The sequence below is a fragment of the Tiliqua scincoides genome, chromosome 7 (genome assembly GCF_035046505.1).
Source record: "Tiliqua scincoides isolate rTilSci1 chromosome 7, rTilSci1.hap2, whole genome shotgun sequence".
Taxonomy (NCBI): Eukaryota; Metazoa; Chordata; class Lepidosauria; order Squamata; family Scincidae; genus Tiliqua; species Tiliqua scincoides.
The window spans coordinates 3237642-3261521 of record NC_089827.1 but is presented as its reverse complement, the minus strand read 5'-3'; the positions used below and the strand labels follow the sequence as shown (position 1 = coordinate 3261521).

Sequence of the window (23880 nt, the reverse complement as noted above, 5' to 3'; positions counted from 1 at the left end):
TATCTCTGCTGATGAGAAATCACAATAATGGCTGGTCAAGATAAATAGGTTTGACACTGTCATTCTGTCCTAAATATATCAGTAGGTTAAATCATAAGAGCTTATGGAAAGCAGCAATAAGTATTTGAAATAGTGGAAGCTCCTGACACTGCTTATTCTCAAGAATGAGTTATAAAAATGATGTTTCTGCCTAAAATGTTGTTTCTGTTCATGACAATATATGTCGGGATATTATGGGGAAAGTGTTGGTAACTTTTGTTTGGGGGAAAAAGTGCTCTAGAATGAAACTGATTACATTCATCATCTCTCTAGGAGGTTTATTTTATTCTCATCTTAATGTGTATTACCAAACAGCACAGCTTTCTTGAGCTTTCTTGATAAGCATGTGGCTTATCTATGGATAAGGTAAACTTTGGCAATCTAGAAAATGAGATGCTTCAAACACTTTAGCAATACTTCTTTGAGTTAAGAATATTGGCATCCCCCAGTATCCATGGACCCGTTTAAAAATTCCTTTTAAAAGATGGAAATGAGAAACAGGGGAAAACAGTGATTTTATTTCATGTCTGATGGAATTGTCACAAGGCACACAAATACTGGAAAAGGCTATACAAAGTACTTTTACATTACAGGAGAGACAGTTATGATCCTCCAGTATTTTTTGTTAACTATATTTTTAAAACTATTGAATGAAATAGTTAAATCTTTAAGAGGTTTATCAATGACTGCAAGAATTGTCTGAGCACACAACTACGAGTAGAAGACAGATGTGATACATACAGAAAAGGACTGGTTATTCAGAGCCTGGGAAGTAGGCCGACACTGACAAATTAATGGACATTGTAAAACAAGAATCCACAGAATGGACATTTCTTTTGAGAGATAGCTGCCATTTATTAGATAGTGAAAGTTTCTTTATGGTAATTTGATATTGGATCAATTTGGTTTTTTTTGTAATTCAATCTTAATTAAAACAAAAACCACCACACAATGCATTGCCTGCACATTTTCAAATCCATCGCCACCAACTCCAGGGCTAAAGACTTGCTGTTGTTTCTTTTTAAACAACCAACTGACATTCCCAAGATGAAAGCAGGGTTAGGATTAACTCTAAGCCTATGTGCTCCTTCACTGGGGGTTCTCCTCAGCAGGCAGTGATGCTGAAGAAAAAGAATCTGATCTCAGTGCCAACAACCACATGCCACAGGTACCAAAGGACCAGGATTTGGATTCTGCCTGTAAGAAGAATGGCTGCTCCTCTCACAATAGCGGTGCGGCCTCTTTCCACTTTCTAAGTAATACAGTCTTTCCATTCCCACCCACCCCCCAGTTTCCTTCCCAAACCGCAAAAAGGGGCCTAGATTAATGCCATGGATGTGGAGATTCTCTTTTCTGAAGGCCAGCCTGGTGCTAGGGTGGCTGCCAACCCCACCTTTAAAGTTCAAGCACAGGTTCAGAGAAGAGCACTACGATAACAGCAGGAGCAGCAGCTATGCTGGTGGAGATGGATTGTGGAGGAGACACTAAGACACTGGAAGGAGAGGGGAGACCAACAACATCAGCAAGGGGGGCAGCGGGCCCCTGAGAACTTATTTGCAAATCTGCTGAAAATAATTTATCAAATTTGGTGCCCACCCAAGGTCAGGATCACCTCGGTTCTGTAAGCATAATATAAATATAATATTAAAAAAGCAGAATTTCTTTCAGTCCATGCTGGTAAAGTGTTGCTTTTTTCCCTCCCAGGATGCCTTGGGCTTAAATCTTGTTTCAGTTTTCATCCTGAGAGTTTCATGAGTCTTCATCATCTTGCTGATCTTTTTTCTGGTAAGACAACCAAGAAATTGAGCTGATACCTTAAGGATGACTGCATTTGACATTACAACGATTGCCTAGAGAAGATGGACATTCAGACATGCACACACCCCAAACCCTAGTTCTGCCTCCTCCCGTCAATAAAAAATATCAACTCTCATAGGGCACCAGTGCCAGATCTTCAGAAAAAGGAAAGCAAGGAAAGCACTGATGTGCTGAAGTGTGCTGCTTTATCCCAGGGAGGGAGCACAACATCATAGGGACTATTCTGAGACACCCTCTATGCCGCCGTCTCAAGAAAACAGGCTCAGACCCAAGAGTGATGCCCTTAGGGAAGGGGTTTATTTACAAGGAGAATGACAAGTGTCTCGTAGTCCAGTCCAGCCAGGTGTAATCCCAATACAATTCCATCCCTCGGGGCAACCTGGTTCTCGCTACGCCTCTTGCTCTGAGCCGGCTGCCTCTCTTGCCTCGCCCAACAGGGGTCCACTCACACACCTTCTCAGTCGGCAGGGACACCCCCAGTCCTGCAGCTAGTGCTGCCTCCCTTCTTCCTAATGGGAGGGTTCCTCCTGGAGGGCCCAGATGCCCCCAGTGCCGGCTCCCCCTATCCTGGGCTCTTCCAGTTCCCCCTTCTTGGGTCTCTCCCCCTTTTCCTTTACCGCCTTTGCAGTCTTCCTCCCCTTGCCATTCCTCTCTCACTTTTCTGCAGCCTGCTCTTTTTCCATTCTCCCCCTTGCTGTCTCCTGCACCCCTTTTATTCCTCCCAGCCCCCCCCTTCCCTGGCAGGTGCCATCTTCCCCCATCCAACCTCTTGCAAGGCTTCGAGGTCTCAGGATTTCTCATCTCCCAAGATGTTGGAGCATTGCTACAGCAGCTGCTCTTGGCATCCAGGCTACTACAAGGAAACTGAAGACTGGTATCTTCTGAGTCAAATGACAGTTCACCAAAGACAACCTTTCTTATGGCTGAATGTTGAAAGACAACATTCAATACATACACTGTTTGGTGCCCAAATGCCCGACATTTTTTATGTGCATGAAATCAAGTTTGTTCAAGAGGGGTAGCTAACCATTCAACAGGCTTACTGGGCAGCTGCACAGAACGGTTTTTCCCAGTTTCCATAATGTCTCCCTAACACAAAAAAGGCCATGTTATAATCCACTCCCAGTCCTTTTGACTCTTACTAAAGCACTAGAAACGGTTCAATAGGGATTGGCATCTCTCTGAATAACTCCACAAGACGTCTGGGCAAGCTTTGGAACTAAAGATGTCATAATTTGTAGGCTAACACATTTGGGAGTTAAATCCCTGCGCTCTACCCCCAAGAGGCATTTTGTAAGGCTTGACAGCATGTCCTGCTATTATTCTAGGTTTCTTGCCACTAAATAATAGTCCCCCATAAGTAAGCTGATGTTCCACCAGAACAATACTGCAAATGGAGAAATTCATTTGGATTAGTTTAAGATTTTTCTACAGTTGTCAAATGAACAAACAGGGAACCACTCCAGAAAAATGTGTTTGATGAGAGTTCAATCTGTACTGCGCCTGTTGTGTCTTTTCTTGAGCCTGAGAAGCAGTACAATTAACCTTGTTAGAATCTCATGTAGGTGACCAATTGATTTTAAAGGAAAACACTGTTGCACTCCACTCTGCAATCAATATACTGAGAACTGGCAATCGGTTTCCAAATGGGATGCTTGCATTCCAATCGACAATTGACTTAGGATGGAGACAGACAATAGTTTTTAAGGTAACAGAAAGTGGTTTGAGAAAGTCTTTGCTTCCCATGACATACACATTTATTTATCTTCTACAGATGTTGCTGCTGGTCAAATAAGTTTTGCAGGCTTTAAAAGAGTAGACCTTTTAAAGACCTGTCCCACATCACCTTTTTCAGTAGAAAGAGCACCAGAAGAGGAACAATTTAAATGCAGATACATAATACTCTAGAACCTGTAATATATGATGAAAGTTAAAGCTGACCCAGGAACCCATTATCTATAAAAACAATATAAATTTAAACACCCTTGACTGGTTCACCTATTCATGTTCATCACGGAAAATTAAATGACAAGATATGACTATGAAGAGCCATTAAGATCAACCACCACAGACATCATCTTTGCACTACCTCTTATCACATCAACACAGAACTTTTCAAGGAAGCTCATTCACACATTCAGCTCATCAAGTGGTGAAGACAAGTTATGAGAAATCAGAATGATGGATCTATGTCACAAAAAACCATTTCACTTAAGTACTTTTATGCATGATTGTTTTACACAACTGAAGACAAACCCTCTGTTACAGAATGTACTTACTAGTTTGAGCAGGTCAATTAATTTGTGAACATCTTCTCCAGTAGAAAGATCTACAAAATCTTTGGGTAGTCTGTAACTGAGATAGGGACTAGGTTGGACAGTAAGATTACTGTTCGTACAGCGGAATGATGGATAGTCCTGACAAAAGAAGAAAACAACATTTAACTTACAAGAAGAAACAACAGTATAAGTCTACTGTTTTCCTAATTCAATGCACTAAACAGATGCAATCTGACAGTGGGGTCTGGAGTATGGTCACAACTATTTTTCCTTTTACCTTGTCCTAGAGAGTCAATTCATCAGGTAGCGCCACCTGATCAAAGGATCTAGTTATTTACTTTGTTTTGTCTTTAAATGAACAGGGTTTTAGGAAAATTCTTCAAAATATTTTTAGTTAAATGTAGTTAAAGCAAGCAGTTTTGTTCTGTTGAGGGGACAGAAGATAAAGACACTGAGAAGTTCTCGTGAACAATTTCCTAGAGCAGCGAATCCCAAACTTAGCTCCATCACGACACCCTCCATGCTGCAAACACAGTGCTTGAACCTGGAATTAAGTTAGGATGACGTGTGATGCAATGACATCATCATGGGTTACTTCCTGGTTTTCAACAAAAAGAATGAAAGTGGAATTGAGAAACACATACAGTTTGGTTGTACAGTGAGGGGGGAAAAACACAGTATTATGAAGGAAGCAGACACAAAGAAGTGAAATATGATTAAATGAACAAAAAGAAAGTTCAAAGGTTATAAAGTGAGCAAACCTGAATACTACATTACTTTTCAAGGATGATGTTAGAGCAGGGATGCTCAAACTTTCAACTTTAGGGATGCTGGACCTTTAACAAGTGTATAGAAGAGAGAACTGCAGCAGGTGCAACTTGTCATCCCACAGATGACAAGCTACACCTGCTGAAATTCTCTCTTCTATACACTTGTTAAAGGTCCAGCATCCCTAAAGTTGAAAGTTTGAGCACCCCTGTGTTAGAGCATAAAACCTTTCAACGAAAAAATGCAGTAAAGCTCAGAGTTATGAGTAACTTGGGAAAGCTGGGCTGTAACAAGCACCTTCTTAGAACTGATCTGCCCTTTCATTTGCCAGGCTTTTGTCAGCTTCCTGCAGCAGTTGGAATGGTACTGACTGCAGATAGAGAAAAATCAGGGAACCCCATTTTATCTGGCCCACAGAGACCACAGTAATTAAAACGGTAACTGAAATTGGTCCACTCCATTTGCAAGGAAAATGAAATTATCTTCGAAAATTGAGACCAGTTGTGGAAGTGACTGGTTAAACACCAACCACATCGCCAGGCAGGCCCAGACTATGTATAGACAGACTACCGAAAGGTAGGACCAGTCTGCCCCGAGACAAAAAGGCGCTGGTGGAAAAAGAGATTTTGTCCCTCATTTTGTGGGTAAATTAGGAATCCCTACTTCCGTGACTGAAGGCACAATCCTAACCAGGTCTACTCAGAAGTAAGTGCCATATTGTTTAATGGGGCTTACTCTCAGGAAAGTGTGGTTAGGATTGCAGCCTGAATCTGGTTGTAGTAGCATAGCTAGAATGCAAAACACTAAGATTTGCGGGAAGCCTCACTGCAGTGTGCAAGCGGCCCCTCATCCTCCCCTTTGGAGCCATTCTGGGCCTCCGTTTTGCTCTCACGGCCTGGAATGGCTCCGAAGGGGAGGGGCTGCTTGCACGCCACAGTGAAGCTTCCTGCAAATCTTAGTGCTTTGCACCCCCTCTAGCTATGCCACTGAGCTTTGCCAGGTATAGCATATGACAACATTAAAAAGGAACTAATCGTATCACAGGATGTTGACAGGTGCCACCCACAGTTAATCAGTTCTCACTGAATGCTTTCCTGAAGTTTCACATTCATTGTATCCTTCAAAAAGCAAACCTTTGAGCAGAAAATAGACTGTGCTTTGCAGCCTTTGTTAGTTCTATAGTTCCATTACTATGAAAATTTCATCTTTGTTTCCCACAAGATTAAATGACACAGATGGATATCTAAGCAAAATGAATCCTGCTGTCTAGTGTGTGTGTGTGACATTAGACAGGTAGCCAGACACACATGGAAGAACTTAATTATCTTTCTGCAACAGTAAAAAATTTTTTTTTAATCCTCCTGTTGGTCTTACCAGTTCCATGGCTCCACCTTCACTCTCATCATCTTTCAAACTGTTCCCAGACATCAGCTCCTCCCATGTAAACAGCAGCGAGTCTGTTACTTCGCCAAATGGATTAAAATCAATTAACCACACTCTACTCTGAAGAAAAATGGCAGAGAAACATTTATCTGTTCATAGAGGACAATATATAATGAAGTGCAATTTGAACATGTTACTGGTAAACTTCAAGTCCCAACAGATTTGCCTGCTCCATATTTTAAAGCACTTTCAGAGCTTAGTATGGAGCATATTGCAGAATCCTGGTCCTCCAGATTGAAGCTTTCACAATAAAATTAGCAGGATAGCAACATAAAGCTCAACCACTCCACTTCTGTGGTTGTCTTTTAAGTGACAGAAACATATTTTCAAGATGCCACAGATTTTCTACTATAAGTACATATGAAACAAGATACCAGAATATCTAATTAGGATTGACAGCACCTAGGAAATCTGTTCACAACCAAATAGGCTGCCTCCTCTTATGTAATCCTAATCAAAAGTTTGCAAGACCAGTGTGTGAAAAGGAAGGGAGAAAGCAGACACAATTGATCACATGACAGCTACTCCCCATCCTAGATCTGCTGCAGAAGAACATCAGCTTTCTTAAGAGGTTGGGAGAAGATCTAGGAAATACAAACACATGCTCCACAGTGAATTCCTTCCTCCTGTCTTAACCACAATCAAAAGGAACATAAAAGTTACTCATGCTAACCATGCGCCTCTCCTTACCAGGATTCTCAGGACTGCATTAGACGCAAATATGGGACATCTATCCATGGATCTCCCATCTTATTTTAAGTGCTAAAAAAAACCATGGGATTTGATTTGGGGCCATAGTGCTGGGAAAGGAGGGGTCCAAATCCCCCATCTGCTTTTAAAAGAAAAAAGAAATGATACTAAAGAGATCCATTAACAGATTTTCCACTTCTAGTCTTGCTTTGAATGCTTGAAATGTACTACACAAGAGCTGTACGTTAATTAAACACATGCACAGCAACATCTTCCCCATCTCCAATCAAAGCAGCAAAACATCCCACAACAAGACACAGTGGAGGAACAGGAAATGGGACTCTTGCTTTGGATATTAAAAAAGAATCAATTCATTCAGCAACATAGATTTTCTATACAATCTGCATTTCCTAGGATTCTGTACTGAAAAAAACTGTCTTTTCCCTTCATGAAAACATCCTGGGAATGACTATGCAAGCCTGCAACACAGTCAGATATAGTAATGACTACAACCAAGTTTCCATCCAAGATAAGTCCAGTCGTTTTACAATAACTTTTGTCAAGCATTTTTCTCTTTTGGAGCTTTGTTGGCAACCTTCAGTCTAGAAAGACTAATCAAACTGCATGAGATTTACATGTGAATGATTGTTTTTTTTTAAAAAAGGCAGAAGCCATGCATTTATGTGACTACTAATGCTACTATGCAACAATTGACCAATTTAAAAAACTCTGGACTAGGACTCAAGCACTGACTGCTTAAAGTAACGTTGTCAGAATTTAAATAACTTGATATCCTGCTTTTAATTGTCCAGTTTGTTATGCAAATTGCTATGTCAATTGTAAATTTTGATTGCAAATCGTGTTGATATGCCAATAAAGGTTTCAGAACAGAACAGAACAGACTCAAGCACTGGTAATAAACACAGAACTGAAGTTGCCCTGAATAATACATCAGCTCAGTCAAAAAGGTATGCAAAAATGTAATTGCAGGAAATTTAAAAAAAGGGGGATTTAATACAGTGAGCTTGAAGTGGTGGCTTGTCAGACGCAGCGCTTATGGTGTGTTGGAATGTGCCATTATGGCCAGGTAAATTAAAATGACTTTAAATAAAGGCTTTGTTATGACAAAACACACTGAGAAATGAGGAATCTCAGGTGCAAGGCAGTGATTCGACTGGCAAGGAAACATTTGGCCAGACCAGTAAAATCCTGTTTGTCCTTTTTAGGGTCGTGTGTGCGTGGTATTTGCCTCTTATTATTTTATGCTTCAATTGTGCGGCTTACGGCCAGTGTCGAGAATGGATTTTGGGGTGGAGAAATTGGGTTTGTACTGCATTGTCTATTATGGCACATTGGGGAACAGCATTGATGTCACACACCCAGGAAGCAAAAAAAGCATGAGAGGAACAGGGAGACATTCTAGGAAAGGGGAACTTTGTTGGGGAAAAGCAGTTAAAAGAGGCAGTTGGAAAAGAACATGAGAGAGAGACAGGGGCTCTGAGGAAAAGCTGCTGGAAAAGCTGCAGATGCTTGGGAAGCGCTGAGGTACACGAGAAGCATTCCCCGAAGACCATCTGGAAAGTCCCACTGAGTAGCAACCCTCCTAAAGAGAAAGGATTAATACTTGCCTCCCTGTTTTGTAGTAAATTTTTGAAAGAAATCCTGCTGTGTCAGTGTTGTTTGATGGGGACCAAGCAATAACCTGACAAATCCAGTGTTACAGAAAGTGGCCACAGTAATGTCACAGAGGGTGCAATCCCAACCTCTTATGTTAGTGCTTTCCAGCATGGGCACAGAGGTGCCAATGGGGCATGCGCTGCATCCTGCAGTTGGGTGTCGCTCACGGAGGCCTCCTCAAAGTAAGGGAATGTTTGCTCCCTTACCTCAGAGCTGCATTGCCCTATGTCAGTGCTGGAAAGCACTGACATAAGGGGTTAGGACTGCGCCCCTGCGACAAAAAGGGGGTTTCAGGATCCCTTTTGCATGACAGCCAGTTTACACAATCACTAACTTAGGGCACAATCCTAACCCCTGACATAAGCACTGACATAAGGGCAATGAAGCTCTATGGTAAGGGAACAAACATTCCCTTACTTTGAGGAGGCCTCCATGAGTGACACCCAAATGCAGGATGCAGCGCGTGTCCCATTGGTACCACTATGCCAGTGCTGGAAAGCACTGACATAAGGATTGCGCCCTAAAACTTTATTGAACTGTACTCCTTCAGGCTTCAGGAAACAAGGCTGCAGTCTGGGAAAAAGCTTTATCACTTTATTTTGTTGATCTTATAAACAGGCCTTAGGTTACAAGCCAGTTTTGATTTCCAGCCAAGGCTTTGGAACAGCTACTTCTGAAAACTAGACCTTTCTTCCGTGACCACCAGGCACTTTCAGACTCCCGGAAGTGCCTGAAACAACTCTTTGGAGCACAATGGTACTCGCCATGCTTGCACGTGACCAGCCCTTAACGAGAGAGAATCTATATTCTTTATATGATAATCATTTATACAGTGGGCCCTCAGTATCTGTGGGGGATTCAAAGAAAGTTGAGCAGGAATTTCATGGCTCCATGGATGAGTGGGGATTTGAACCTGGATCTTCCAGGTCTAACTCCCAAACCCATGACACCATTCTGGCTCATAACTTCTATGACTGTAAACTGTTTATTTTTATGGAACAGGAGAGCAGAAATGAATACATTAAATATTGTTCACTTACCCTGCTGTCTCTGTAGACATCAAATACAACTGGAAGGAAAGCGGGGGTAGGGGACCAGGAGAGAAAGAAAAATGAAGTTAAGGAGATCCCTTCATAATGTTTATTGAACAGCAAGCCACACATGACGCTCAATAACCAACTTGTTTTTAAGCCCCTGCTGCCACTGCGGTGGTTTCACAAGAGCTGCTTGAGCACAGCTCCTCCAGTTAGGTTACCTGGCAGCCCGTGAGAAGAGCACATCCTCTGGCTCTTGCCTCAAGCATCACAGCACCCAGAAACTGGTTTAACACTGTCACAGGAAGGAGATGCAGCAGGAGATTCCTTCCTTGTGGCTTAGGCCACAAGATTCCCAAACTGTGTGCCACGACACCTGAGGGCAATGCAGCAAACTCACAGGGGGCACTGTGGGATTCCCTGGCACTCTTTTCTTCCTGGCTCTGCCATATGCTGTCATCTTGGATCATGCAAGAATCACACAAAATCTTGTGCAATCCAAGATGGAGGCTCTCAGGAGAGATGGGGAGGAGAGTTCACTGCGAAAGAAAGGTTTGTTGACCACAGTAAGTTTGGGAACCACTGGCGAGGGCTTCTCATGTTACTCTGGTGGTGAAAGAAGGAAGCCTGCGACACTGACTCTCACAGCACCAGAACAATGTAGTAAAAGGAGGCCAACTATTTAAAAAACATAAAATCACTCAGCTGCATGGAAACATTTGAATCATACAGGTGTGCTTGTAAGGAACCGGGATAGTCTGTGACCTCAAACCTATGTATGCTTACTTCAGAATCCACATTTTAACTGAATTAAACGTAAATGGATTCATCTTTAGGGGATGAAAACCCATTTCGTTCAATTGGATATGAACATGCTTTGCTTCCTCTGGACTGTATCCTATACAAATGTAGGATCTTCTAATTCCTTTTGCCACATAAAAGCTGCTCAAAATAGGGTAGCCCCTTACAGGAAATTCCTTCAGGGTATCGGCCATTCATGACTGTCCAAGCATTTCTTCTGAAACATTCCCAGGAAATGTTCCCAAACTCGTTCGGAGTATTATGCCATTAGCTTTTTTATTATCTGACAAAAATGTTCCAATCGACAAATGATCAGACTGTGCTCTCTAATGTACAAAATTGCAGCTCTGTGTAAACTGTACTTTTGCCTGGCCAAACAACAGATTACCCAACAGCTCAGGATGCCTTACAGGTCAGCCAAGGTAACAGGTTCTACCACAGATACGTTTTATGGCACCAAAATACAGTTTCCATAATTTTCTGCAGTTAAATGGCTGAAAACAAAGCCTTCCAGTTGCAAACACTCTATGTAGAAATGAGAATCAAGAATCCTCATTTTGTAGAAAACAGTGGTTCGCAACCCTTTGGGTGCTAAGACCCACCTCATCCTCCCTGGTGGGCCATGACACACTGCTCTGTCCTGCAAGGCCCTGGAGATCTCTTCTGGGCTGGCAATTCACAGCTTCTGTGGGCCTCAGAATAGCCTGCAGAAGCCTCCAAAAGTCACTTCTGATTTTTGGAAAACACTTCCGGTATTGGAAGTGACTTTTGGAGGCTGATAAGTTGGGTTGCCAGCTTGAAAAAGGCCTGCAGGGCCTCTTAATGCATATGAAATTGCTCCAATTTGGAGACATTCAGAAGCCGGGGTGGGCATGCAGATCATAAGCCAACAGACATGGGCTTACGACCCGCTGGTAATGCTTATGGGGGGGGGGGAATCCAAATTTCACATGTGCACTGATGGGGTCTGAACTGGCAGCAATTAACCAGGGAAGAGATTTTGGGTTTGTGGCAGATCACTCAGAATAGGAGAAAAATGACAGTATGGCATTTTAGTCCTCAGAATTCATTAACTCTGAAGAGTTTTCCTTTCTAATTATGGCTTAAAAAAATACTTACAGTCTTCATCAAAGAATTTATACTGTATATGTTTCTTGAAAAACTCCTGTATGCATCTGCAGATCTCTTCTTTTTGTTTAGATATGTGTGCATAATACTGAGTGTAGTCTCGCTGGGAGATACCTGTCAGGAAAAACTAGATCAGCAATCCATAGCTAGGCAAGATTTCACCAGAATGCAATGATGTTGACGGATTGAGCAGCCTGGAATATGCCTGCTGTGCTATCTTCTCCAACAGACCAAAAAAAAAGCGCTTGCTGCTGGTTCAATCTTGCTTACTCACAAAGGCCTCCGATATTCAGTCTTTTTGAAGACAAGTCTCATGGGATGCAAACCCAGGTTTTGTTAATTTTTTACAAGAGACTCCTTTCTTTTTCAAATCTCCAACATGCAGTATTTTAAATTACTGCTAAGACAAAACGCCTCTGTTTTGTAGTGAGATTATGTGCAGGTTACTGGAAAGTCTTCAAAAAAGATCTCAGAGATGCAGTAGAAATATTTTAACAGAGGTTATTCCTTTGTTGCATATCTTGATACCAGAGTAGTAACCAGAATAGCTGTGAACTTAACTAATCCTCTGCTGAACAGACAGACTTCCTCTCAGCACACAGAGTCTATGAAAGACCAGACAGTGGGCCCTCCTTATCTCAGATCCTTATCATGGATCTGAGAATACGTGAATGCCAAGCCTGCACCTCGAGGGCCTCAGATGATCACCTAGATGTGACCAGAAGGTACTTCTGGTTCATGCTTGCAACTTCCAAAGGTGTTCTGAGGCACGAAAAGGCCACATGGGCCTTCAGTGCTGTGGAGAGTTACAGCTGCTATATTTCTGGCTCTGTTCACCAGAAAATCAGGCAAGTCCCAAATTGCAAGGCTGCATTAAAGTCAGCCTGCCACAACGCCTCAGCTCAGGACCAATGCAGCTAGTTTTCTTTTCCTCAGAAAGATAAAATGCAGATTGCTGAATAGGTCAGTAAGACTAAAAAAAACCAAACAGGTCCTGAAGGAACATGGCAAGTAGAAACAAGAACAAAAGAAAATCTAAAGAGATATGTATCAGTCTTCAGATGGTGCAGAACTGAAAAAATAAGCCAACAACATGGAGCCACACATTTTGGTTAGAGGCAACAACAACAAGAGGGTCAAAGCCATAGAATAGGTCATATTCTAGGATACAAGAGGCCTGCTGCCTACTGGAAAAACACATAAAAGAAAGTTTTAAACACCACAGAGAACTCAAACTCTAATCACATCACCTATAAGCTTGTTTTCCTTCACGAAACATCTGAATTCTGCCCCAGGAATCAATTCACACCACCTGCGAAGAACAAGCTACCGAGGAAAATAAAAGGATTATAATTATTCATTAACAGAAAGACGGATGGTGTCAACATGAGCTGTAATTCAGAGAGGATGTTTTAAAAAAGAGAGTTTAGATATTAAAGACAAAGAAGGTGGTTTTCGTTTTTGCTATTCCACCTCAAACCAGCCAAGGAGCTGAAAGGCTGTTTGAGTGCGATTCTCTCAGAGGTTACATTATTTGTGCTAAATACTTCATTGCTGCAGTTGCCTCTACTTAGTCTCTAATACGTATTTAATTGCAAGGTGCTCAAGGCAGTTTACAGTATTTCTTTTTCCTGCACATCAGTAGAATGCAAACAAAGGTGGGAGTTGCCATTTCTCTGTGAGGAAAAAGAGGCACAGTTCCTTGTTGAAAAGGTAACAGCAGGTGGAAGTGGCAACAAGGATTCTACGCCTTGCTGGTTTTTCCTCCTCCACTGGTTGGTTGGCAACCTTCAGTCTCGAAAGACTATGGTCTAAGCCTACAGCACCCGGTATTCCCAGGCGGTCTCCCATCCAAGTACTAACCAGGCCTGGCCCTGCTTAGCTTCAGAGATCATGGTATAAGCCTACAGCCCCCGAGATTCCCAGGCAGTCTCCCATCCAAGTACTAACCAGGCCTGTCCCTGCTTAGCTTCCAGGATCATGGTCTAAGCCTACAGCACCCGGTATTCCCAGGCGGTCTGTTTGGAACTCCTCTTCTTTATCACAGGGCAGCTGACAGTTCTCTGTCTGGTCCTTTCTAATAAGGACATTAACTCTGCCTTGCTGGGGTGGACTTTTAACTGATCCCAACCAGCCTCCTCTTTTCAACAGCAGCAAACCAGACATTTCTAGATGTTCACCAATAGGGCCATCCCACTGACAGCCCTTAAACAGTGCCAGAGCCACATCACCAGGAGGTCTGGGATACAGCCCTGCACTGGGCACCCCCTTGCCTTCTAGGGGCACATTAGGTGCTTCCACTGTTACCCTGGGGATGGGGATGCCTGGCCAGGTGAGCCCTACAATAGGAATACAGCTCTCAGCCAGTGCTCAACCTAACCTATCCCTGCATCAGCATAGGGTGTAGCACACATGCTGTAAAGCAGGGGTGCTCAATAGGTAGATCGCGAGGCAAAATGAGTAGATCGCGGAGTGCCGACCCCCCCTTCAGGTGCCTCTGGGAGGAAACGCCGGGAGTAAGGCCCATTGTACTCAATGGGGCTTACTCCCAGGTAAGTGTGGCTAGGATTGCAGCCTCACAGCCTAATCCTAGGCATGTCTACTCAGGAGTAAATCCTGTTATACTCAGTGGGGCTCAAGGTACACCAACATACATTGTACACATAAATGTTATATGTTATGATGGCGTGAACATTGTAAAAAAAACTCTGGTAGATCTCCGGGCCTTGCTGGGTTTCAAAGTAGCTCTCGAGCCAAAAAAGTGTGAGCACCCCTGCGTAAAGCATGTTTGCACACACAGAGAGTAAGTGGCACTGGAGCGGAGGCTTGTGCCGCCCCACTGATACTGCATCAAGGATATTGGCCACCAGCAGAGATAAGAAATGTGCCAGGTGGCAGCAGGGAGAGAAGGTGGAACAGAGGCAGGGAGGAGGCATTTCTGGGCAGGGAAGGCGGAACAGGAGGGGATCTGGCCCGGGAGGGGGGGCAGGATCAGCAGAGTAGGCCTCCACTGTTTCTTAACCTCTTTCCCGGCCCTGCCAACTTTACACGGTGTTGCTTGGCCTTCTGCCTGCTATTTAGCAGGCACAGATCTGAGTGGCAGGCTAGGGTGTTATTCATGGAAAGGGGGAGGATATCTCTGTACCCCGAGGAGAACTCCAACCTTCTCCTAAGCTGTGTTGGATACAGTGGAGGCCATGTGACCCTGTTGTGCCAGTACAGCTTAGGACTGGGCTGTGAATAAATGTTTTCATAAGGAGTGCCCAAAACTTGTCCAAAAGTGGAGAGGCATTTTCTGCACTACCAAAAAGCCTAGGTAGTTTTTGACATCTGCTGAAGTGACAACGATTACTTAATCAGAGAGAGCTCTTTGAAGGTAAAAATATTAAAGAAGTTTGCATAGGTTCAAGTGCTATTTGAATCTAGAGCTCTGCTAGTTATACAACCGCAAGCATGATAGTAAAGTTTGAATTTCATATGCTGTCTTCTGCCCAGAAAATGGAATTTCCTCATACCTCATACTGCAAGTTGGGATCAGGGGAATCATCATTACAGCAGAGAAATCTGAAAAAAAGAAAATAAACAAAAAAGCACATGCAGCAGAAATGTTTTCTGTTCGCTTATCTATTTTCAGAGCAAGGAGCAGAAGTGTGAACATGTAGACATGTATGTGATGGGAGACATGTAGTCCCAGTAGACATGCATGTGATTGCATTATTAATGCAGCAAACACAAGGCTCCCAGATAGTCTCTTATCCCGCCACTGATCAGATCCAGCCCTTCAATGATCTGATTGCATGTTATGCCTTCAGACAGTATTTTGGGACTGTGAAAAGATTTGCAGTTTTAGAAGAAACAAGGAGAGAAAACAATATTTGAACTGTTTGCTGCAAATGAAACTCCAAGGAAACCAGTATTTTTTAGAGAAATCCAGAATGGAATAGGCCACCTAAGGAAGGCACTCATTAAGACAAAGGTGAATACTGCCATCTTCTGGATATTTGCTGGAACTGCAGGCCAGTCAGTCCTGCAAGACTACCTGTCATTCAGTCTGCCTCAATGACAACAGAGGGCTTTTCTCTTCAACCAACTCCTATACTTTGTACTCACTTGAATGCAAGTCCTGTAAGCCTATTAAGCTTTTTCATTTTGAAGGCAATTAGGGTTGCATTGGTATTTTAGTTCAAGCAAACTTGAGCCTCTTGACACTATCAGTTTCAGAAAAAAACTTTTAAGAAAACAAACTTGGAATGTTTAGAGTTTTGTTTTTTTGGAACACAGAAAGAACTGTGTTGAACACAGAAGGCAGTGTTGCCAGCTGTTGACTGCTGTCTTGAAATTATCACTCACTCTACAGAGATATACAGCTAAAAGAAATTACAAAGGAAGTGGAACAGGAAGAAACAAGAGGCTGGCAGAAACAGAGTCCTCACCCATAACAACAACAGGCCATCTGAATTTCAGCCAAAAAGCTACATTTGCCGAACAGGAGACATTTAAAAGAGAGAGAGAGCGCGCTAAAAACTTATCAAAAAGCTTAACACCCACAATTGTTTCTAATCTTTTACAATAACATATTTGAGGGAAATGCATTTTTTAAAAAATCAGATAATCTGATATGATTACACTTACGGTTGAGTTAAGTCTCGAGTAATGAAGTCTGAACTTTTGAAAAGCAGGAAGATGTCACTAAGGCATGTGCACTTCAGTGAACTATTCATGGCTATCCAGTTGGCATCCTAAACAAGAGTTGTTTAATACACATTTTAATAACCATTTCCAAGATTATATCAAATGTTAAAGAGCCCCTGAGTTTTCACTGTGGGGAGGGAAAAGGTAGGATCAAAATTTATTAAATAAACCAAACAAGAGGCAACACTGCTTCTTTACAACCTCTCTCATACAAATCTCATCAAGCTTGCAGTTAATATTTTTGCACCCCAATTCTATTTATTTGAATTGTCTGTCATGCAGTTCCGTACATTCTGTACAGAAAAGTAAGCCCTGCAGAGATCAACAACACTTGCTCCCAAGTGAGCACAGGACTGCAACCTCCACGTTAAAATGATTGCATAACATTTTATATTTCAGTGATCTCAGTCAATGTCCAATCTGGAATCTCTACAGACTAACAGCCCAATCCTGAGCTGCCTGGTTACCAGGGCTGCAGTGGCACCAAAAATGGCTGCTGCTGCATCCTGATCGCAACATGGGCAGCACCAGCGGCTTCTCGGGAGAAGGGGACTTTTGACTTTTTGGCCCAATGTGGAGGCTCAGGATCGGGTGCAGCAAAGCTCCACTGGTCCCGCCTCCTTCCTGCCCCATTCCCTCCCCCGGTATGCCTCCTTCCCACCCTCTCCTTGCCCTCCCTCCACCTCCCCCAACCTGGAATGCCTTCTCTCCTCCCCCCCACCTACCTCTCTGCTGCCCAGTGGTCAATGTGTCCCCTGAGCGACAGAGCTCTGGTGCTCCACCAGTGCTAGCCCAGCACTGGCCCGCACTGAACTAGCACCAGCGCTCCACTGGTGCTGGGGCCTACAAACATGCCTTATGGTGTTCAACCATGAGCGCTGGCAGTATAGGATTGGGCCTTAAGGTTCTGGGCTTTCCCCTCAATTGCAGCCTTAAGAAAAACATGGTGAGTTGAAACCCCTGGCTTTGCTGGCTCTTTCGGTGCTGCTGTTCTTTCACTCCCCAGACAGCTCACAAGCTGCTAAGTCGACAGAGAGCTTAATTTGTGTCCTCACCCTTGGAGCGCTCCAGTTGAGCTTGGGAAAAACGCTGCCTCCCAGAGAGCCGATGGCTTCTTCAACTTTAAGTGCAAACTCAGGGAACTCGGGTGCCTGGATGAAACACAGAGGCAGGAAAGAAGGCAAAATTTGAAGGCAAAATACAAAATTCAACTCAGGCAGAACAGAAACAACTGCAGGCTATAAACCTTTACAGCCAAGGCGGCGGGGGGGGGGGGTGTCACACATCAGCATTTCTTCTCTCAGAACATAGGAAGAAAATGGTAACAATGGAACAGAATTACGATTATTTTAACTGCAATAATCATACCTACAAAAATACTATAGAAAACTATACGCCATGTGCAGGTCCCATATCTGTGGATCTAACTGTTCACGGACGCAGAGAGTCCACATGGGGTGCCCCTGAAAGTTCCTCACAATTCCTTACCTGGAGCCTCTGCAGGCCTCTCCTGAGTCGCTTGAGTTCAGATGTCAAAACAAATCAAGATTTACTTAAACAAACCATGGTTTCACACTATGTCTGAACCCAGCTGCTGTCTTTTCTGGGAACAAGTACAATTCACTCCCAATTTATCACCTAACAAAAAGATCATTCTGCTAGAGTTCTGGAGTAACCTGACAAATGTTAGTACCAACAGTGGGGGAAAAAAAATTGCCCTTCAATCTATATACTTCACTTGCAATTCAGCTGTATCTGATTACTATAAATCCTGAAACTTAAAAATATACATATACGCAAATAGCCTTACCGTAAGTGTTGTAGTATTCTCATCATCAGACCACTAGGAAGAGGAAAAAGAGCCTAAACTTTTTGTTTATGGAAAATAAAATTTAGCAAATTTCTGCATGGGAATTCACAATATCTCTCTGCAAAGCTGCTTCCTGCTACAGCTTACATTAGTGATGCCCAAATTCTTCAGGATGGGGCAATGAACCAAGCTCCAGCTAAACTGCTCAAGGGGCAGGCCCATTCTAACAATAACTATTGTGATGAATTTGGATAAAGAAGATCTAGCCTCTGTGCTCCCCACCATACTTCACAGCCATCCCTCCCTATGTGAAATTAAAAACCAATCCCAAAAGCCTCTGCACCACAGCTTAGAAGTGACCCTGATATTACTTGTGTATTATGACTTTGCATATGCTCCCATCTGATGTCTCCCAGGGGACATCCACTAAAATTGAGTGTTGGGAGAGTTAGGACAAAAGAAAATATTTCTTTACTCAGCATGTGGTTGGTCTGTGGAACTCCTTGCCACAGGATGTGGTGACGGCATCTGGCCTGGATGCCTTTAAAAGGGTATTGGACAGGTTTCTGGAGGAAAAATCCATTATGGGGTACAAGCCATGATGTGTATGCGCAACCTCCTGATTTTAGAAATGGGGTATGTCAGATGCAAGGGAGGGCACCAGGATGCAGGTCTCTTGTTACTTGGTGTGCTCCCTGGGGCATTTGGTGGGCTGCTGTGAGATACAGGAAGCTGGACTAGATGGGCCTATGGCCTGATCCAGTGGGGCTGTTCTTCTGTTCTTATCATACAAAATGAGAGAGCCACCCAGAGACTTTTGGAGTGACCTTATTTTGTGCTGGGGGCAGGTTAGAAGTGGCTCATTTTTCATTTGCCACAGAAAGCAGTGTGTGTTTGTGTGGGAGGCAAACTTGGCTCCAATCAGGCATCCCTGTTTGCTAAAGCAAAGTTAAACCCTACATCACCAAACCCATCTAGCTTGATGCCCTCTTTCCTTGCCGCTTCTGCAAGCAAGGGTCTCCTCGCCTCATTCAACGTTTAGGAGTCAGGCTGAGGAAGGTTAACAATACTTCAAGTGGCAGTGTTCAAAAACTTAAAAGAAAGGCGGCAAGAAGAACATAAGAACAGCCTTGCTGGATCAGGCCAAAGCCCAACTACTCCAGCACCCTGTTGCCCACAGTAGCCAAACAGATGCCCAAGGGAAGCCCACAAAGCACAGCATGAAAGGAACAGCCAGTGGCATAGCTAGAGGGAGTGCAAAGCACTAAGTTTTGCAGGGAATCTCACCAAAGTGTGCAAGTTGCCCCTCCCCTGCCCCTTTGGAGCCAGGCATTCGCCTCTGTTTTGCTCTAGCAGCCCAGAATGGTTCTGAAGGGGATGGGAGGGGCCGCTTCAGGCTGTGGTGAGGCTCCCTGCAAATCTTGGTGCTTTCAAGTCCCTCTAGCTACGCCACTGGAAACAGCCCTCTCCTGCCATAGCCCCCCTGCCACTGGTATTCAGGGGCATAACAAAAGGGGTATGTCCAAGTACCATACAACACTGTTTCCAAGGAAAATATTTGCAGCAGCTGTACTATAGTCATCCTCGGGGGACAGGATTGCTAAGTTGCAGCAAGGTACTCCTCCTGCAGAAGCAAGCAGGATTTCAGGTGTATTGTACAGTTGGCCAGGGAGTACGAAAGGACCTGGTGAAAACAGGAAAGAGAAGAGACACCACCATATCTCCTAATTTAGGAGCGAATTTAAAGAGGCAGGGGGCTCTCCAGGTGATAGGCTGGCAACCTTGTCACTGCATAGACATCACCACATATAATACAGGACTCTGCAAATACCATTAGCATTTTTCATATACCTGTATTTCCTCTGTTCCATCACCACTGCTGTCATCGTCTTGAGCGTGTGTTGAAGGATTGTCTCTAAAACAGAAGCAGGGAAACAGAAGCTTCTCATGTTGAAAAATTAAACTTGACCACTTCAGCTCAGTAGAACACACTGGTTAAAATAACAGTGCCTTATTTTACAATCCTAGATACATTTACCTGTGGGGAAGTCCTCCTGAACTCAATGAGGCTTACTTGTAAGCAGGCAAGCACAAAGGACTGCACTGTCAAAAATCGGCACCCTTAAGCACCTGGACACACAGTAAACTGCAAGTAAACAAAATATGAAAGCTCCTAGATTAAAGTCTACTGCTTCAACCACAGAAACAAAAGTTTTTCCAAGCAGAAGCTCAGAAGCTTTTTTATTTTCTATCAGGACTGCTCGCATTATGCCACAAGAACTTCTTTGATGCATCCTCCCAGCCCTTATTCCATATACATCAAAGCAGTGAATTCGCTTCATTGACTTGTATAGATAGGAGGAACTGGAATTAGAAAATCACTGGCGACAGACAGACTACTTGCCCCATAAAAAACAAATAGTAGGTACTGAGTTCTTCCACTTGTATGAAACAAAAGAAAGGGCTGCAATCAGAAAAACCATTTGGATGCAACATTTGCTGTTTTGTGTCACTTGCAAAGAACAGAAAGGGGGCAAGTTCCTCCCTCCCCCCCCACACACATATATAAGTCATTCCAAATACGGTTATACCAAAAAAAAAAATACATTTTTAAAACCATGCTCACTTTGAGCACACCATAGCCATACAATTCCCACAGGCATTTTGTGGTCATTTAAGAACAACTGTTTGAAATCAGATTTAAAATGCAACTTAAATACATACGAATAGTTTTTCTCCAGCTTTTAAACTATGGTCACCACAGTGATGGAAGACAGAAGAAGAAAGGAAAGAAAGGAAAGTTCAGGCACCCAGCTGCATCTGCAGGGGATAGGTTCCTGTTGCTTCCGTAGTATCCAAAACCACAGATAGCTGTGAACCCTAAACTAAATAGGTTCTATTAGATACCCTAAGCAGATTCTAGCAACCAGTAAAAATGAACTGTTCATGTCGCTTGCCTGATGGTCCTTCATTCACTGAATCTGTATATTTTACTGCAATGAAGGAAGGACCAATAGAAAAGTGATGAAGGGAAAGGGACTGTTCACTTGCTGGCTGCCAGACAGTACAACATGTGTCTTGGCAACCAGGCCACAGAGAGAGAGAGAGAGAGAAGGGGAAGAACTGTGGATAACTGAAACTGTGGAAACCAGGTCTGTGGATACAGGGTGGGGGGGGGCCTACTATACTGAATTTCTTCTGAATATCAGGGAAAGACCAGAGCCAGCCATTCATATTTATATAAAAAATGATTGTTTCTTTCAATGAAAGATCCTCTTACCCTCCAGACACCACCAGAGTCCCATCATCCAGCAAGTAATCCTTCACATTCTGTGGCAGTGGGAGTACGATACTATTTGAACAAAACAACATTTAAAAAATCCTTCAGGACAACATATCACTTTGACGAAGCAGGAAGTATACCACAGTTCTTGGTGATCTACGCAAGTATTTATTGCCTGTGTGGTTCAGTCCCATTTGCTGTACGGGCTTACTTCAAAAAGTAAACTTCAAAAAGTTTACTTCAAAAAGTAAACTTATAACAAGAGAAGGAAAATCTCCTTTTGCCAGAAGAATGAAAAAAAAAATTGAGAAGGCAGGGAAATTGGGGGGGGAGGGGGGGAAGGATAAGTGCATAGAGTTTTTATTCAAAATGCAGCACAGAGATTAAATTAAATCAGCATTCATCTTCAAATATTATTCATTATTTCTTCCTCTGCAGTACTTGTACCTCACATTATGTTTGCACACAGAAACACAAACCAAGATTAGGGCAGGGGCTGCTCACAAGAAACAAGAACTTGCCATCAGCTGTCTTTAGGTTTCATGCAAGTTTCAGAGATGTAGGGAACAAAAGTAAGAACACAACTTCTAAAGATTTTTCCATGCATAAACTGGCTTGGCTGCACTGAGCTGTTTGTATCTATGTGTGAAAAAATCGTGCCTCTCCACAGGCAAAGTTGCTTGCCAGAACAAAAAAGAAAGAATGTCCCTGAACACCTACACCGGCCAGCACTTTCTTCCATCAAAATCACAGGCATATTAATTAACAGAACGTTAGCCCATGTTTTAAAAGCTAATTTTCTAATTGGAAAGAAACACAGGAGATATATCAGTGTGCAATGGTATAGGTCAGTGGTTCCCAAACTTTTTAGTACTGCGACCCACCTTGTCCTTCATGGTGGGTCACGATGTGATGCTCCCTGTGGCACTGCAATGCCTTAATGGGAGCTCCTGGAGGCTGCTTCCGGTTCACTCCAGCAACCCACTCCATAGGCTTCCATGAGCCCCAAAATGACCAATGGAAGCAACCGGAAAAGATCTACCTGGAAGCTGTCAGCTGAAACATAATCTCTTACATAAACACAGTGGTGTCACTAGGGTTTGTGTCATCCCAGTGCTGGAGACTAGCAAGTCACCCCTATGATGGATCTCCTCCCATGCAGTGGGTGGGGCAACATTCCAGGCAGCGGACATGGTGATGTACCATCGCCCTGCCCCCACTGTTTTTTGGCTATAACTTTGGATAGAATAGAGCAGTGGTTCTCATACATTTAGCACCAGGACCCACTTTTTAGAATGAAACTGTCAGGACCCACTGGAAGTGATGTCATGACTGGAAGTGACATCACTGCATAAAGGGTCAGATTGCTAGTAAGTAATGCATGTTCTGTTCTCAGCAAACAGCAAAACAAAGTAAGTTTCTCATCTCCTGAGCACTTAGCTCAGAAAGCCCACATCCTCACCTGCGGATGGTCTGGTTTTTGAACTGCGGGTACCAGGAGGAGAACTGACACTTCAACACCTGTTCTTTCTTCATTCTTCTGCTCTCTGCAGACCTGAAGGAAGGGAAAAAAATAATGCTGTTTTCAGTGTTAACACGAACCCCTCACAAATAGTCAAAGGGGAGGGAACGACAATGTTATAAGGTATTAGGAGGGTCAGACACAGTGGCGTAGCTGAGGGGGGAGCAGAGCACTCAGCCTGGCAGGGAGACTCAGCGTGGCAGGCAAGCGGCCCCTCCCTGCAGAGTCATTTCCGGGGAGGCAAAACGGAGCTGGGGGGGTTCCAAGGGTGTCTAAGCCTCCATGTGTGATCACCACATCCAGTGGCAAAGAGTTCCACAGCCTAATCACAAACATTGACTGGCACCGAGCTTTCGAGTGCCGCCCCCACTTCCAGTAGCAAGGAGTTCCACAAGCTTAATTGCACGTGTTGGCTGGCAGGCGGTTCCAGGGGTGTCCAAGCCTCCATGTGTCATCGCCCCGTCCAGTGGCAGGGAGTTCCACAGAGCAGCTCACAAATACTGACAGGGCCGCCCACACCCAGTGGCAGGGGGTTCCGCAGGGTGCCTCCCTGCTGGGCGAGCTCACCGCCACTACCCTGCACCCTCCGCCCCTAACGAGACCGTTTCGAGAGCCGCCGAGAGGGAGCGGCCCAGAGCGACCCACCTGCCGCCTCCTCCGCCCTCGCTCAACAGCGACCCGGACACATCCCGCCTCCACGCGGGCGCACCCAGAGCCCCACGCCCATTGGGCAAAGGAGTGTCAATCGCGGCGCCGCTCCAATCGGAAGCCTCCCCTCAGCCCGCCCCGCGGGGAGAGCTACCAATCGACATGGAGACAGCCGCCCCTGATTGGGCTAATGGGATGACAGGCACGCGCGTCGCCCAATCCGCGCAAGACTGCATGCTTCAGGGGCG

General features: G+C 44.0%; 1 protein-coding gene across 2 annotated transcripts; it reads right to left on the bottom strand.

The window, feature by feature from the left end:
• Window positions 1-535: 535 nt before the first annotated feature.
• CDC123 (cell division cycle 123) lies at window positions 536-23698 on the bottom strand. 2 transcript variants are annotated; one of them, XM_066633562.1, is made up of 14 exons: window positions 23630-23698; window positions 22925-23017; window positions 21460-21531; window positions 20031-20094; window positions 18180-18212; window positions 17425-17520; window positions 16310-16416; window positions 15193-15241; window positions 12928-13003; window positions 11669-11791; window positions 9755-9783; window positions 6279-6407; window positions 4137-4274; window positions 536-1821 (listed from the first exon to the last, which is right to left on the bottom strand). In XM_066633562.1, exons 2-14 carry the CDS (start codon window positions 22996-22998, stop codon window positions 1789-1791), a joined length of 1023 nt encoding a protein of 340 aa, XP_066489659.1. In that variant the 5' UTR covers window positions 22999-23017; window positions 23630-23698; the 3' UTR covers window positions 536-1788. The 2 variants fall into 2 exon arrangements, with proteins under 2 accessions (XP_066489659.1, XP_066489660.1); XM_066633563.1 differs by lacking the exon at window positions 23630-23698 and adding an exon at window positions 23552-23604.
• Window positions 23699-23880: the final 182 nt, after the last annotated feature.

What these genes read in the sequence shown, in the direction of transcription:
- CDC123 (XM_066633562.1), bottom strand. Translation starts at nt 22,998, where the DNA reads ATGAAGAAAGAACAGGTGTTGAAGTGTCAGTTCTCCTCCTGGTACCCG. An exon ending in ACTCTGGTGGTGTCTGGAGG is followed by an intron (nt 20,095 to 21,459) that starts GTAAGAGGATCT and finishes CTTCTGTTTTAG; the next exon opens with AGACAATCCTTCAACACACG. An exon ending in AGAATACTACAACACTTACG is followed by an intron (nt 17,521 to 18,179) that starts GTAAGGCTATTT and finishes TGTTTCATCCAG; the next exon opens with GCACCCGAGTTCCCTGAGTT.